Below are 16,645 nucleotides of genomic sequence, written 5' to 3'. Positions count from 1 at the left end.
GGGTGGTCTGTATCTCAAATGTCTTGACTATCCGTTAGCGGAAATTAAAACAAAAATGAAAAAAAACCCTCAAGCAATAATTTCTAGGAGGGATGGGGGGATGAAAAAAATAGGAAGCTTAACTGCTCAGGTTTTATGTCTGTGTTTTAAACATTTAAAAACCTATGCTTCCTGCAATGGCAGGGGTGGGGTATAGCATAACTCAGCAGTAGCTCAAATGCTTTGCATGCAAAAGGCCCCAGATTTAATTCCTGGCATCTCAAGGTAGGGCTGTAAGAAGAGATCTTTGTTTGGAGAGCTGCTGCCAGTCAGTGGAGGCAGTACTGTGTGAGGTGGACCAATGGTTTGATTCAGTACAAGGCATACTGGATATTTGACATCCTGATGAGGCAGGGATGCATAATCAAACTTCCCAGTGTCTTTTTATTTTCCTAAAAGCTGCTGTGGGAGGGAAGTAGTTTGAGTTGTGGTTAGAGCACTATGAAAGGTTGGCTTTATCCCTTTCAATAGCCCTAATTCCTGAATGCAAAATCCTGTTCTCTCTATTGCTGCTGTTAGGTGTAGAATACCACCATGTTCCCCCCTCTGTACAGTGGTGCCTCGCAAGACGAAATTAATTCGTTCCGCGAGTTTTTTCGTCTTGCGATTTTTTCGTCTTGCGAAGCACGTACTTTGGAAAAGCTTCAAAAATCACCAAAGTCTTCAAAAACCTCAAAAAGGCTACCACACCGCGTGCTATGAGTTGCTCCTCGAAGTGAATGCACGGTTTTAAGAAAAAGGAAACAAACTTGCAAGACAAAGGAAACAAACTTGCAAGACGTTTTCATCTTGCGAAGCAAGCCCATAGGGAAATCCATCTTGCGAAGCAACTCAAAAAACGAAAAACTCTTTCATTTTGCGAGTTTTTCGTCTTACGAGGCATTCGTCTTGCGAGGTACCACTGTAGTTAATAGCAGCCGCTTCCAGGGAAATGCAAAAACATGAAGTAATCTGAAATTAGGGTTAAAGTCAGTAGTGGGTGGGGTGCTGCTGCTCACCTGTCCCCCCCTGCCATTCATGTTGCTGCTACTTACCAGGAGGTGAAGAGCAAGATGGCAGTGAATTTAATGTGGTGTGAATGCACCAGTGGAGCCATTTTGGTGCTGTCACTGCTGCTTATCAGGATGGGACAGGGCGATGGCAAGGCCAAGCTGACAAGCAGAATGGTAGGAGCATCTGACTGACTCTGCCAGTGCGCATGTGCACCTCCATCCTCACCACTGCTCTGCCCCATTCCCATCCAAATGAGCTTCAGTGACGACAGTGTCAGGAGGACTGCTCTGCCGCTCTGCCTCACTGCATGCGCTGCTACTTCAGATGTATGTGTACAGTATAGAATTGCAGCCTTAGGAATCCTTTTTTTCCTTCTGCAAAATGTAAATGCCCAGAAAGTGTTTTTTGAATGTGAATTGATAATCATTTGAAACATGTATCAGTTTGGAGCTGAAAACTGAGTAGAGAACCCTTAAGTCCTATATCCACCCCACCCTTCCCGTTACACTCTGCTAGGTACAAGGCTGTTAGGTTTTCTTCCAATAGTTAGAGGAGGTGCAGTCCATTATTATTTATTTGGAAGCTTTGAGAGGTTTCCGAATTGATGGATAATAAACATCAATTCACATCAAAAACTTTGATTTCTAAAGTACATTGAGATTTTTAAAGTGGATGTAAAGTGCTTTTAAGAGTATTCTAAGTAGAATTCCACTGGCTTTGATCTAAATTTAGTCATACTTTAAGTAAATCCTTTGAAATTTATGAGATTTCAGTTAGTAATGGCTAATTTAAGTGTCATTGATTTCACTAGGTCTGTTGAAAGTGAAAGTGTTGATCCAGCCCCATCCACATTATGAAAATCCCAATCCATTTTATTATGAAAGATTCTGTTACTTAATGTATGGCAGGGATAGGAAAACTGTGGCATTTTAAATGTTGTTGGACTACAGCGCCCCTTCTCTCTGACCATTAGCCAAGCTGTTTGTGGCTGATGAGCGTTGGAATCCAACCACAGCTGGAGAGCTATAGGTTCCCATCCCTGAATATGAACTAGGAAAATCAAAGTTTACAAACAGTCTTTCTTCAGTGTCATATTATAATCCATATGCAATATCCTCCTTTGGAAAAGGGTGCAAGAGTTTATTTTTGAAATGTAGAAAAGTGTCTTCAATGTGACTGCCAACTTTAATTTGTTTGTCTCAATCTTCAAGGATGTTCTCACACTAAATTGTGCATTTCATGTTTCCTGCATCCCTTGAAAATGAATTGAGGTTCATATTTGAAACGAAGAAAGTTATCCTGAAAGTCTACACCAGCAATCATTTCAGTGTTATCCAGTAGACATACTGCACTATATTCAAGCCAAGAGGGATAATGCAGTAATTTTCTTCAACTTTAAGACTGTGGGATGCAATTTTCTGAATAAAATTCCATGCTTCATGTTTTAACCAATGTTTGACCTACACACACGCACACATGTTCTCACTTTGAAAATATTATGGGGGAGTTGAGCTGGGGTTTTAAGTTGAATTTTGTCTTGAATGTGTGTACCAAACTTCATCCTGTTGTCTCAGTGCTCCAAGAGTGTTACTGCATTACAAACAAATGGGGAGGAATTCAAAGTCACACTAAGGCTGTCAGGGCAAGCATTTCAGTTTGCTGAATGGAACAATCCTTCTTCTCCTTACCCTGTGCACTGTTCTGGCCTCCCGAGCCAATTTCAATAGAGTGAGGGAAGCACTGTTATACAAGCAGAAACTAGTGCAGAAGGCTTCTGCTAATGGGAATCATTAGTTGAATCCCACCGTTGGAATTCAAGCAGGCTATAACCCGGGTTAACCCAAAAGACTTGGTCTTCATTTGGTCAATAGGATCATTTTTTTAATATTGTTTTCTTAGTTACTGAAACAAATCAGAATTTGAGTTCTCAAGAGGAATGCTTCTTTTAGAAGCCAGTGTATAACTGTGGCAGCATTTATCTAGTGGGAGCAAATCCGAATTATTAAATCTGCCTATACAAGCGATAAAATCAGATCAGACTGTCCTGTAGTTTAATTAATGGCTTCAAAAGTCAATTCTCCTCTTCCCAAGCAGCCATCTTCCTCCAATTTAAATTATTATTTTTAGAAGTCAAGATCCAATATCTGATGCAAAGTTGAACATTCACAGTTTTGGTTCTGAAAGGATTATTTAATGATTTTTTAGAGTAGAAAACTCCACACAGCATATGAAAAGGGATTTCAGTTTGAACAATGTTAAATTAACCCCCCTTTTCAAGTGGTTTGGATCTTAACCTAGATATTGTAATATTGTCATCATATACAGCACCATTGAAGTACATGGTGCTTTGCAGTTGCTTAAGCAAAAATCTGTAAGCTCTTGATGCCCTTAGAATTTGAGAGTTGAGAAAACAACAAATGGGAGAAGAGTGAGACATAGTATAAGATGTATAAGTTGCAGGATTTGCTATCAAAGGCTGAAACGTGGTTGGGACAGTTAACATCTCTTTGAGAAAGGCCCTAATGACTACTTCCCCTCCCTTCTGATATTTACTCTTCCCCACTGGGCAGTGGAGAACAACAGATGGTTATCAGTCAAGAGTAACTAGGGAAACCAATAAAACCTTCACCAATTGCTATGGAGATGGTCTTTTATGTGTTTGGTATGCAGTGTTCATTACATCAGCAATTGAGCAAAATGAAACAAGGATGTTGTAAAAATCCTGAAACTGAAAAGTGGGGAAGGGAATGAGGGAGATTTAAGATTTTAATATGATCATTAAATTCAGATCTGTATTTTTCATAATATTTACTTCCAATATTACTCAAGGCCATTCTCAGTCTAAAGAAACAGCAAGTTTGCAAGCCATATAAATTAAAATAAATGTGAGTGTGCACATACATGCACATATGTGTGCGTGCAGGCATTCTTGCAAAGTTGGTAAGAGCCTGTTAGATCTTTGCAGTAGCCTGCAGCTAAGGCATAGTTCTGGTAAATGTAGGTGAGTGTCAAGTGATCCTTCCCAAACTAGGAAGGAGGTGGAAACTTTTGTGATACCTACAGTACTCATATTATAGCATTTATTTCATTAATACAATTTATATTTGGCATTTATCAATTTCTTAGAATGCTTAGTGCATTTAACATATATTTTATTGTTGTAAGCATTACAAAACAACCGTCTTTAAGATAGGTTGGTAGTATTATTACCATGTTATAGTTGTCGAAAAGTGTCAGAGAAAGCTTCCTGCCTAAAGCCATCTAGTGAGTACATGGCAGAATCAAAATTCAAATTCTTATTTCTTTAGTACTATGGTTCATAGGAATCTGCCTTATACCGAGTCAGATGATTGGTTCATCTAGCTCAGTATTGTTTACACTCACAGTATTGTTTTCACTCAGCAGGGGTCTCCCCCAACCAAGCGACACACTGAAACTGGGATATTTTATTTACAAAGCATGTGCTTTACCTCTAAGCCATAGCTCTCCCCTTGAATTTTGTTTGAATTTTGTTTGTTTGCAGGGAAGTAATTAACTTTCATTTTAATAATGTGTAGAATATGCAGTCTGTAAATATGTAATTGCTGCAATTTAAAATTTCTTCACCTTCAGCAATTCAGATCCTTAGCAAGAAAAGCATTTGAAATAAAGTTCAGCACCTAAGAAAGTCTAATTCCATATGATAACTTCAGAAGAAAGAAATTGTGGGTGTTTCCATTAACCAGTTTTTGAAAGCAGGAAGAGTCCCATTTAACTGAGGGCCTTAGTCAGATGTGACCAGTCTTTGGCCGCCTTCTCTCAAAAACAAACACAGAATGTTTTGCAATGTACTTCAAAAAATAAAATTGGCATCACATAGTTATATACTTAGATTCGATAATCATATATTTATCATTCTAAAAAGCTGTGAATGTTAAAAACTTTCTTGCATATTAGGAATTCTGACTAAAGTGATAGAAAACAAGTACCGTATTTTTCCGTGTATGGCAATATTTTTTCCTTAGAAATAATAGGCCAAAATTGTGGGTCGTCTTATACATGGGTAGCAAAGGGGGGACAGGCGATTGGTGGCAGCAGACAGCAAAAGATTGTCATCGGCGATTGGGTGTGTGATTGGTTGCTGCAGCAAGGTCTGCTGACAATTGGCAAAAAAATCTCAACAACTTTGGGCAATTCCCCCTCCCCCATTTTTTTGTTGCAGTCCCAAGAAATTGGGGTCGTCTTATACATGGGAGCATGTTATATACGGAAAAGTACGGCAATTATTTTCAAGCAACAGTTTTGGTTTTTTTTGTGGGGGAAGGGAGAATCTGCCTTTACTACAATGCCCATGACTGAGACAATGGCTAGTATGTAACTAGTTCATGTGGGACCTGCAACACATTTCAGTGTAGAATGGCCCTATTAAGGTTTCCTGCCACCAGACCATGCTCTCTTTAAGATGCTCAGTTTTATTCTCCCTCCTCCACTGCCACTTTTCTTGCCACTTTCCCCAGTCAGTCAGATTTCTGTGATGACTGAGCATGCTCAGTTTTCAGTGGCTTGCTTTTAGTTATCCCTCCACCTCTTTTAGCTCCCCCACAAAAAAATACCCAAAGCAAATTAGTTTACTTTAGAATCAGTTAACTTTAGAATTCCCCAAGTCTGCAGATTCTGTCCTCTTGTGTTGGCATGATGGTATTTTGATAATGTTCAGTATTCGGATAACTTCACAAAATAATATATAGTTCACAAAATAGTATGTAGAGTACTGTAGGGTAGGAAAACAACTAAACTAAATGGGTAGAATAGCAGTCAATATGGAAATCTTACCTGTTCTGCTTTCTATGCTTTTGTTCTTTAAATTCCCCTTGCAGCTCAGAATATGACAGGCATCCCCTAGAACCATAGCTTTCTCTCCAGCCCTTCTAAATCTGGTTTCAGGATAATATAAGCTTCAAGGTTTTTTGTTTTAAAAGTTACGATATTTAACTTAAAATATATTGTAATGGATTCTTTAAGGTGTATCAATGCGGTTATTGCATCCTTACTTGGAAGAAGGCAAAATCCTACTGCATTCTAATTCACACATTTAATAGTTATGCTGTCATTTATATAAAACTGGGAAAAGTGTGTTTTGAATATTTTGTAAGTTCAATGAACTTTCCACTGCTGACAAAAATCTGCTACATCATTCTGAATGGATATTGCATTTAGATGATTAAACACAGAAATATAACAGAGAAATGAGAAATATTTGCACTTAACGTATTAGTCACATTGGTTATGAGAATTTTACTAGCACTAAAAGTGCACCAAAGTATAGAAGAAGTGGGAATAAAGTATATTCTGTTCTAGGATCCATAGAATTTATTGACAGATTACAATTCTAATTACACACAAACAAACATGTTGTATTATGATTGTGTTTGATATGAGGGTTTCCCCCTTTTCATTTATTTTATATGGATAGAATGATTTGAATTGATTTCCTGCAAAGTTTACAATTTCAGAGATTTGTAAATGTTTTTTCATGCAATTTATGTGGGGGAAAAACCTGTTGAAAAGCAACACAAGAAATGTCCTGTGGCAAAAGGAATAATGATCTATTGCTTTAGATATTTAAATGAAGCTTATTCAAGGGCTTTTGTTGGCTGCTAAAGATTTATAACTTGCTATACAGGGCTCTAGAACATGGGTGGGCAAACTAAGGCCCGGGGCCCGGATCCGGCTCATTTGCCTTCAAAATCCAGCCTGTGGACAGTCCAGGAATCAGCATGTTTTTACATGAGTATAATGTGTCCTTTTATTTAAAATGCATCTCTGGATTATTTGTGGGCCTGCCTAGCGTTTTTACATGAGTAGAATGTGTGCTTTTATTTAAAATGCATCTCTGGGTTAGTTGTGGGGCATAGGAATTTGTTCATTCCCCCCACAAAAAATAGTCCGGCCCCCCACGAGGTCTGAGGGACAGTGTACCGGCCCCCTGCTGAAAAAGTTTGCTGACCCCTGCTCTAGAACCTCTGACATCCTGTTGCCTGCCTGAATTTTTATTGGAATTGTTTTTGAGATGATTTTATTGTTTTATCTCTTGCTGTTTTCCTCCCCAGTGCTGTCAGGCAAGGAAGGTCCAGCGGAAGATATTAACTCTTTATTGTTAAAAGTACACTTAGAAGATAGGGGAAGGCATGTCAGTCAGTCCTACAAATCTCAGCTACTTCTAAGTGTGCAGCTGATGAGGCAGTTTCAGCAACAGGAAGGCACCACCCCCAATCTCAGCTTATATATCTTCCCCAGCTGAGCTGTGAGCAAGCGGTCTAAGACTCAGCCTGCGTTCAACCGGTGTCTGCTCATCCCACTTCAATCCTCTTCTGATCCTGGGAGACAATGAAGCAGGAGATATGGAGGCAGGAGGAGGAGGAGGTGTGGAAGCCCTAGACTCTACACCAGCCTGACCTCTCCCTCCCTCCTACAGCATCTGTCCTTCACTTTCCAATCCTGCAGCTTAGCCTGCCTCTGACTCTGACTGTTACAGGTTCCTTAGATCATGGATCTCTTCTTCCAAATCAGTCTCCAACCCCACCTTCTCCAGGGCCCTGTCATCTGTATCGAGCCACCACTCCGCAGTGTCCAGACAGTCCCTGACACTGCGGCTCATTTGGGAAGGAAAGAGAAGATATGTTAAATAAATACATGAAAGTATGAGAATTTTTTTTTTTAAGGCTACAATTATAACAAAATAAATGTAATCCATATATAACATTATACTTAGAATATCCATCAAAACTGAATCCCTTGTATGATGTTGATAGCAGTAGTTTTATTTTTTGCTGAAATGTGTCTATTGAATTCTGTCCCACAGTTGTTTGCATAACCTTATTTTGTAAGTCCCAGATTTCCCTCTTCCATTGGTCTGTTGAAGGTATTGTGTCTGCTGTCCATGCCTTTGCTATGAACCTATGAATAGCCGAAAACTGTGCATTACTGTCTACCTGATGCTTTGAATAACTCAAAAGCATTGTTACTGGGTTCACTTGCAATTGACAACCAGCTTGTTCTTTAATTATTTCTCCCCATAATTATTTTAATTAAGCAACAATCCCACCAAATATGGAAAAATGTAACCTTCAACTTTTCTAAGCCTCCAACCGATATCTGATGCTGTTCCTTTAATTTATTTATTTAGAGTATAATACTATTTTGCGTTATTTTATAAAAAATACTGTTTGAGGTTTACTTTAATTAAGTTTATTACCTTCTGTTTGTATGCACAGCCACATTTTTCATCAGAAATCTCCGCAATGAATTCCTTCTCCCAATTTTTTTTAACCGATTAGATATGTCTGCGCATTCCTCTTGTCCTTTAAATTCTGAAACATGGGCTTACATAAATCCTGAACTGTTGCAGATTTAGGCTGTATCTAGAACAGTGTCTGCTTTCTCTAAAGAAACTTCATAAGAGTCTGGGTTTAGGCAGGCACCAACACAAATGATTTTTGGAAACTATTATAAACATATTTATGCTCTCAGGCCTTTGCTGGTGTTTAATTCCAGTAGATTGTTATGTTTTTAACTGAGCCCTGGGATATTAGCTGCAGTGTGTGTGTGTGTGTGTGTGTGTGTGTGTGTGTGTGATTTTAGTGTTGATGAATTATTCTTAAAATCTGATGTATGCTGAAGACTGATGTGAAAGGAAGTATAAAATGTTTGAGAAATACTTTAGTGCGCATTTTATATATGTGTTATATAAAAGCTTTTCTCGTACCATGTTCAGTAGCAAGAGAGACTTTGTATGTACATAGGAGCTGTTCTGAAAGTCTGTTGAAAGTGCAGAAGAGCATAGGAAGATACTTTGTACTGGGTCATTCTACTGATCCATCAAGCTTGGCTTTTTGGCACAAATTAGCAGTAGCTCTCCAGGGTTTCAGGCAGGATGTTTCACATCATACCTGGAGATGACAGGGGTTGAACCGCGGACCTTCTGCATGCAAAAGTAGATAACCTTCCACTCTCCATCCCCAAATAACCTCAGGTGCAGAGCTTGCCACCTTGGTCATACTCCTCCCATGCATGTACACAAAGAGATTGTGTAAAAAGTGTTCAAATCTCTCAGCAGTTGCATAATACAGCCTAAGGCTTATAGTTAGTGCTGGCTGCACCTAAGAAAAGATGGATGGAAAGACTTCAGAATGCGAGTATAGCACTCATATAAAACAAACACAGTTTGTCTAGGTGCATGTTAGGCTAGTACATTAGATTTCTCCTAAAATATTAATAGACTTAAACGGGATCATTTCAAGTGCAGAGCCTGAAATGGCAGTGGAGGGCAAAAGGCGGGGGGGGGGGCGGAAACTACCCAAATCAACCTGCTTTCATCTCCCGCTGTTCCTGGCTCTTCCCTGAGGCTACCTGCAAGTTAAGAATATAAAAATATCTCTACTGTATCAGATGAGGGATCTATCTGGTCCAGCATTGTTTCTAATAGTGTCCAGCTCTTATTATGTCTAACTGATTTTGTAAAAATAATCATAACTTTAAAAAAGCTGAATGAAACTGAATAGTCAGTCACATACCTCTGGGAAGGCGACATAAAAGAAGACAACCTTTCCCCCTGTTGTTTGTGCTCTCTGTATGTAAAATAGTGGGAGAGCACATAGAGCTTTCTTTCCTCAGAGAACCTTGCAGATGCTAAGTGACTGCTTTAATATATTTTACTTAAAGTGTGTCAAGGGAAGGACGGATTTAGGTTTAACGCTTCATACCTATTTTATCCCACTCATCAAAAGGTGCACTAGAAGTTGAGGAACTTAATATCTAAGGCTGTTGAATTCCATCCTGTCGTCAGTTACTGCCTAGGGATGGGGCAGAAATTTTATTCCATTCCAATTAAAGGTGAATTTACCTATTTTGTACTTTCTTAAACAATATTCAAACCCATATTATCTTTCAAAATTTGTGCATTTTTGGATTTTGCAACACATTTCTACAGCCAAGTAATGCATATACAAGGGTAGGGGGTGTATAAAATACATGTTATGGAAAATAGCATACAATAGCAATTTAATGGAAAGAATGCATATCTCAGGCAAAACTGCACACAAAGATGTACATATTAGGAGAAATTCACAATGAAATGCTGCTGAATTTTCATGTAGCCCTTAAATGAAGTGTAAACCGATGTGAAAAACTGAACTTAAGAGCTAAAAAATGAGAAACTTGAGAGAAGCCAAAATTGGCAAATTTGCCAATCCCCAGTTGCAAATGCTTCAGTTATCCTTATTTACTAGAAACAGCTCCTATTTTTTTGAATACATTTTTATTGAAATTCATAGGCGAGGGGAGAATCTGTAGTCTAGTGCCTATTTAAATTATTACTAGCATGCACCCACATGTATTAGAATTCTTCAGATTTACCCGGTGTACCTAAAAAGCTAAATATCTGAAACTGTAAAGCTATACTTGTCTGCTCCAAAGTAAATTCCATTCAGATCAATGAGACTTACTGCTAAGTAAATGTTCATATGACAGTAGCATGAGAGTCAGTGCTTGGAAGAGGCAGATGTGACCCTGTGCAGTTCTGCTTCCTACATACACCTGATTATGTTGCTGAATGTGTTTGAATTGCAACTGTTCGATAAGTTGCATCTAACTCCATTGTGAAATGAAAAAACGCAACATTCCAGTTCACAGTATGTTTGTTTGTACTTATAGAATAATTTGCTTTTTTAAAAAAAAAAAGACAAATGTGCCAATAAAAGAGTAAACAGTGTTAAATCTAAAAAGGAAAAGGAAAGTGTTATGGGCAGTGTGCTGATGCACACATCACATCTAAATCCAGAGCAGAATAGGCTGTTTTGTGTTGTATGTTTTTATTATTATGTTCCATAAAATATTTTCTTGATGTTGTACACCACCTTGGGTTTTTTTTTATAAAGGGGGGGGCGGTATATAAATAGAATTAACAGCAACAACAATTGCAGAGTACATTAATACAAATATAATCAGCAAGGCAGAGAAGAGCCATCAGCAATGTGTTGTGGGAAGCGGGGAGTGAGAGAGACGGTGGAAGAAGCAGCTCAGGCCTTGACCCTTGAGTCAAAAGTAGAGCTGTGTTATATGTGTGTCTGTATTTTCAATATTTTATAGCAAAGAGAATATATAACAAACACCAACATTATAAAAATGGTGGAAAGGACTTTACTTTATCATTTTAAAAGTTTACAGATAAAGACCAAGGTTTGTATCTGGCTATGTACCTTCACTTATGAAAGGTTCTTTGCGTGGGGGGGGGGGGCTTCTGTGAGAAGAAAAGAAAAGGAGGGTTGTTGTTTTTTGCCTGTACTCTCATGTGATGCTCCAGAGAGTTCCCCAACCCACTAGATAAGGTTTGGGGTGGGGACACAGGAGGCTGAAGAAGGAAGGAGGAGTGAAAAATGCTTTGCCTTCTTTACCTTCACAAGAGTGCCCTCTAGATCAAGGATCCTTCCATGATTGAAGATGCACAGTGTGCTACAACCCCAAGGATCTACAAAAGGATTTTCAGTTAATTGTAGCCATGTACACTATGTTAATGTGTAATGCCGTCTCATGCTACAAAAAGCCAATCTGGCAAGGGTGGAGAAATTGCCTTCTTCCAACAGTTAGCTGATTCATTACTAATTCCAAATCCTTTGTACTGACAATATATGTTTAAGAGTTTGTGTGTGTGTGTGTGTGTGTGTGTGTGTATTATTATTATTATTTATTATTATTATTATTTATTATTATTATTATTATTATTTTCTGAGGTTGCTATGACCATGGTAGTCAAAACAACAATAAATGAAACATGAGCAATATTGTTTAGGTATCTTAATTAACAATTACAAAAGTTTTGAAGGTGTTTTTATACCTATCCAGTATCCCCTAATACAGTTCTTTGACTTACTTTTTTTTAAAAAAAAAAAGGTCAGCCAAGTATCTGTACATCTCCAACAATCATCAGTATTCAGTCTGTGAATGTGTTTCAGCCTAAAACAGTTTAAGTATAAGTTTGTCTTTGTTTTCTCCTGTGAAATGTTGAGAGATTTCAGTTATGACTTGAGTGGGATTTAAGTATATTCTATTATTTTGCAAACTATGAAGTCAAAGCCTATTTAGTAATGTGGTCTAGGTTCCTTAGGAATTCCAACGCTGGCATTGTCGGGACTGGGGGCTTGCTGAAGACATTTCGGGAAGCAGCTTGGATCGGAAGGATTTAAAACCCTTCCAGTCCCATGGCATGACCCCAAGTGGCAGGAAATTTAGACACACTTCTTAGCATGTCTAAATCTTTCCCGCCTCAAAAGCATGAACAACTTATGAAAAACCACACACACAGCAGCAACAAAAATCGGTGAAGGAATGCGAAAACATTCCTTCACACTTGCTTCTGTCCTACCAGCTTCAACCTGGCGGACCATAGAAGTGAATAGAACCAGCCTCATATTTCCAGACATACACAAATGCGCACACATTTTAGGATCACAAGCTTAAAAACAAATTTCATGTTAGAAAAAAATATCCTTACCTAATTAACTATCTTTGTTAACAAAATCTAATTTGTACTTGATTTTTCTTCTTCTTTGTTTTGAAATTCTGACAAAGTATAAAGGTTTGCTGAGACTCGCTGTAAGTAGCAAAATACACCACAGCCGTGCTGTATGCTACTAGAGAAATAATTCTGGAAGCGGTGATCTTTATAAAGCCAAAACAACACCACGCATGCATTTGAAAGAAGTATCATCAGGCTTGAAGGAGCAGCAAGATTTGTAGATGTATCCAAAAAAACCTTAGAAAAGTACAAAGCTCAGCATAATAGTGTGTGTGTGTGTGTGTGTGTGTGTGTGTGTGTGTGTGTAACCTAGTCCAGAAATATGAACAGATGTAGCTGTGCCTGGGCCAAGTCTATCCTCAACCCCTGTGTGCAAACATTTTTTGTGTCAGTGAACGACATTCTATGTTGAATTGGGCAAAGATCTGTATTGAATTGGTAGTGTGGAAACACCTGCTGAGATTTTATAATCAGCGATATAAACTGAGATCTTGAAATCAGCATTATAAGCCATTTTCTTCTTTGCATCTTTCTGTTATTTGATAACCCCTGCATTTACCCAGCATATTCTAAAGTGCCTAAGGAAAAGAATTCACTCCTGGTGTATGTATTTTTACATTTAATTCCTTGATTAGATCTGTCTTGCTTGATATACTTGTAGTGATTCTGTGTTTGGTGGTCAGAAATGTTTCAATAGACAGGCCTACCAGATGGGGCCAGTAACAATGCAGAAAAAACATTGAACCACCACAGACATTTGGTGCTTGGAATAATAAAAAGACTATAAAATTAGATTAGTTGAGTCTAATTTGGAATTGGTATATTCCCCATACACCCTTGAAGCTCTTGGGCAGATAAAGCCTTGAGATTTAGTACTGTCAGGACGGAGGACTACAACTTCCAGTAAAAGGGGGAAAACAGCATTCTGTGAGGTCACTGGGGGCAGCATGGTGACCTCCAATGATTTACAGGCCTTTAGCTTAATGAAATTGTTTCAGTGACATGACGGTAAAAGCTCATAATGGATTGGATGCCCTAATGTAATGAAATTATTCCCTTCTGCCTTACAGGGGGGGAGCGCAATTAATATTTACTGAGACCTGACAGGCTTCAGTGTGCTGTAGTATGCAGCTCTTTCAGTCAGTGAGAAGAGACAGAGCAGCGTGGCAGACTACAGGCAAGCTTCCTCCTGGTGACAAGCAAAGACTGCAAGGGGGTGGAGGGACACCTTAGTGACAGGGAAGCTTAGAACATGGTGCTCCAAGGCAGCGTGGTTACCAGGCAAGCCTTCATACTTTTCCTTCCTTCCTGCAGGCAACTGGACAACAATCAGATCAGCTGCATTGAAGATGGAGCCTTTCGAGCCCTGCGTGACTTGGAGATTCTGTGAGTTGACTTTCTGATTTATTTGTGTGTGTGTGTGTGCGTGCGTGCGTGTGAGAGAGAGAGAGAGCGAGTGAGAGAGAGAGTGTATGCGTGCATGTGTGCGTGCATGCATGCATGCTGCAGTGCCATTATTTCAGTGTTTGCATCTTTTCTTTTTCTCTCGCTCTCTTTTTACTAAAGTGTGTAGCCAGCCAAGAGAAATTTTCTCACTTGCTGACTTGATGTTACTGTTAATTAAACCATAAAAGAAGGCTTTGGTTCTATGGTCCTTAGAAGCCACACTGGGTTTTGTACCGAGCAGATTGGGTTTAATAGGTTCTAAAGCACATTGTTTTCTGTATACTAACAGCTAGAACCTGTATTTTTATGGTTAGGAGGGTGGCTAACAGGTCTGAGTGGTGTGGTATTTGGAAGCAGTTTACAATTGACCTAGTCAGAGAAAATAATTGTTAAACATACAGAAAGAGCTTTGGCATGAAAACACAATGGCTGAGAGGAAATCCCATTGTGAGGATTGTGACAATCCCATTGTGAGGATTGTGATTTAGTATATGAGCAATGTGAACACCTCTAATTTTAAAGATGCATTTTAAAATATATATGACCTCCTCAAACTCTTTGTTCTGAAGCAGACTGCTGGTATTTCTAATAATTACTAAAATTTACAATTGGGGCCACCTTACCAAAGTCTTTTGCACACTGTAATTAAGAGTCTCCTTTGTAATGGTTATAATGTGCTCTTACAAAATAGTTGTGCTTTGCAAAGAGAGGCTGATCTCAGCCACACATGGAAGCATCATGGAATGTACCCAACATTAATCATATTAAAAGCAGACCCAATAAAATTAATAAACATGCCTAACTTAGGTCCATTAATTTCAGTGGGCATACTCTGAGTAAAATTTTGTTGGATACAATCTTATATCCTTGTGCTTACTCCTTTTTTAAATTACACTAAATGATTTCGATGTTAGTCACTTACATAGAAGTTTTCAGATGACGTGGAGAAAGTTATTGTCTTAAGTTTTTACTTTGTACCTCAAACCAAGGATGTTCTAAAGATATGTCACTTCATTAGTATATCAATGAATGCGCTCAAAACTTGCAGGCTGTGATGGTAAATGGGATTAGGCCTTATTAAGGCTCAGAAAATAAGTTGTGGTCACCTAGAGGCCACATAGTTTATTTGTAGGGCAGGCATGTATCTTTACATGTTGCCCTTTTAATTACATTGTGGTCGCATACACTATTAACTAAAGTCTAGATGTGCTCATGGTGAGACAACGCCCTTTTGCACATCCAGCGGCCCTGCCCATTTCTTAGTCCTGTCGTTTGCTGTGAACTAGAATCCATTAATGTCTTTTGGAAATAAGTTTTGGAAACTTGTTTTCTACATGTGGTTCAGGCATTGGAGCACTGCTATTTAATGAATGAATTTATTCATTCAAGTTCTGATTAGTGATTGGAGGGATGTGTGCCTGCTCAGTGGCAGTCCTCCCTGTGTCATTTTTTAAAAGATATATTTGTATCTAGTATTGTTGTGATTGCCAATGTGGGCGGTAAATAAGGCATTTTGTATTTATTTTATTAACACCCCTCCAAAAAGTAAAAATATATTTTAAAATGTTTCTGTTTTTGCCCAACTGTTTACCAGAAAAGTTAATATGGTTCTGTGGAAATACATTAAATAGTAAGATATATTGCCTTTCCCACAAGATCTTCAGTTCTCTAAATGTCCAGTAAGTTTGATTTTAAACACTCTTTTTGAATTTTTAGAATAGTTGAAGAATACATGAATTATGGTTTTTACAAGTGACACCAAATGTCAGTCAGAATTAAAATCATCTTAAACTTTCTAGAAAAACATGCGAAATGGTAACATTCAAAATTGTGAATAATTTATGGAGTACTGAACAATTGCCTATATTTATGAGATAGTTAAGTCCCAATGACACTCAAAGCATTTTATAAACAGAATTGGTGCTTATCCGCACCAAGTGTTTTTCTAGGCATGCAGCAACTTCTACTGTGGCGCCTATGACTAGAAAATTGTGCATTCATATTGTGCGAGTAACTTAAGAGTGCTGAACTGTTAGAGTGATTAGCACAACATATCTGTGTTAGAATGGGTTGCATAAAAATGTGTCTCGTGGATATTCTTATGCAATTTGATTTTTTTTCAGTGGAATCTTCATGATTATAATTTTACGCCATTTGATTTACAGTATTCAAATTCGCACTAATAAAATCAGGGGAAGAGGTTTCCTTCCAATATTTAGGATTATAGAGCAAACTGATTGGCCAAGAATTTAGATGTAATCCTATAATTGGCATCATTGCTTCATAGTTGGCAAACATCCATTTTTGTCGATGTGATAGAACATATGTAAGACTCTCATATTATTCTCAACAGAAGATACGCTTGGGCCAGGAAAAAAATAACCACAGTAGTGGGCTTTGCAGTAGCTAGCTAAACAGTGGATCAGACTTCGTGTTATTGCTGATCATAATTATGGCAAATAAGTTGAGCCCAGAATTGTTGTGTCAGCATTTTATGATATCTAGTAATGGCTGGTGTGTTGCCATTTACTTTCCTTGCCATAACACACAATATTGAGTCATACATAAGACTTTCTTCAGTTGCAGTATACTCTACTGTTACAAGAAGTGAATGAA

At 38.3% G+C, this 16,645-nt stretch overlaps 1 protein-coding gene across 2 annotated transcripts in view; it reads left to right on the top strand.

Annotated features, from left to right (window-relative positions):
• The window catches only part of SLIT3 (slit guidance ligand 3), a 418,035-nt gene that overhangs the window by 237,428 nt on the left and 163,962 nt on the right, over nucleotides 1-16,645 (top strand). For both annotated transcript variants that reach the window (XM_081845905.1, XM_081845904.1), the window contains exon 6: nucleotides 13,898-13,969. In XM_081845905.1, coding sequence (XP_081702031.1) covers nucleotides 13,898-13,969 — 72 coding nt within the window. The remainder of the gene's footprint in view (nucleotides 1-13,897; nucleotides 13,970-16,645) is intronic.

This window comes from Podarcis erhardii, assembly GCF_964252035.2.
Source record: "Podarcis erhardii genome assembly, chromosome: 2".
Lineage (NCBI taxonomy): Eukaryota > Metazoa > Chordata > Lepidosauria > Squamata > Lacertidae > Podarcis > Podarcis erhardii.
The sequence above is the reverse complement of the archived record's forward strand: the minus strand, read 5'-3'. Positions and strand labels throughout refer to the sequence as shown.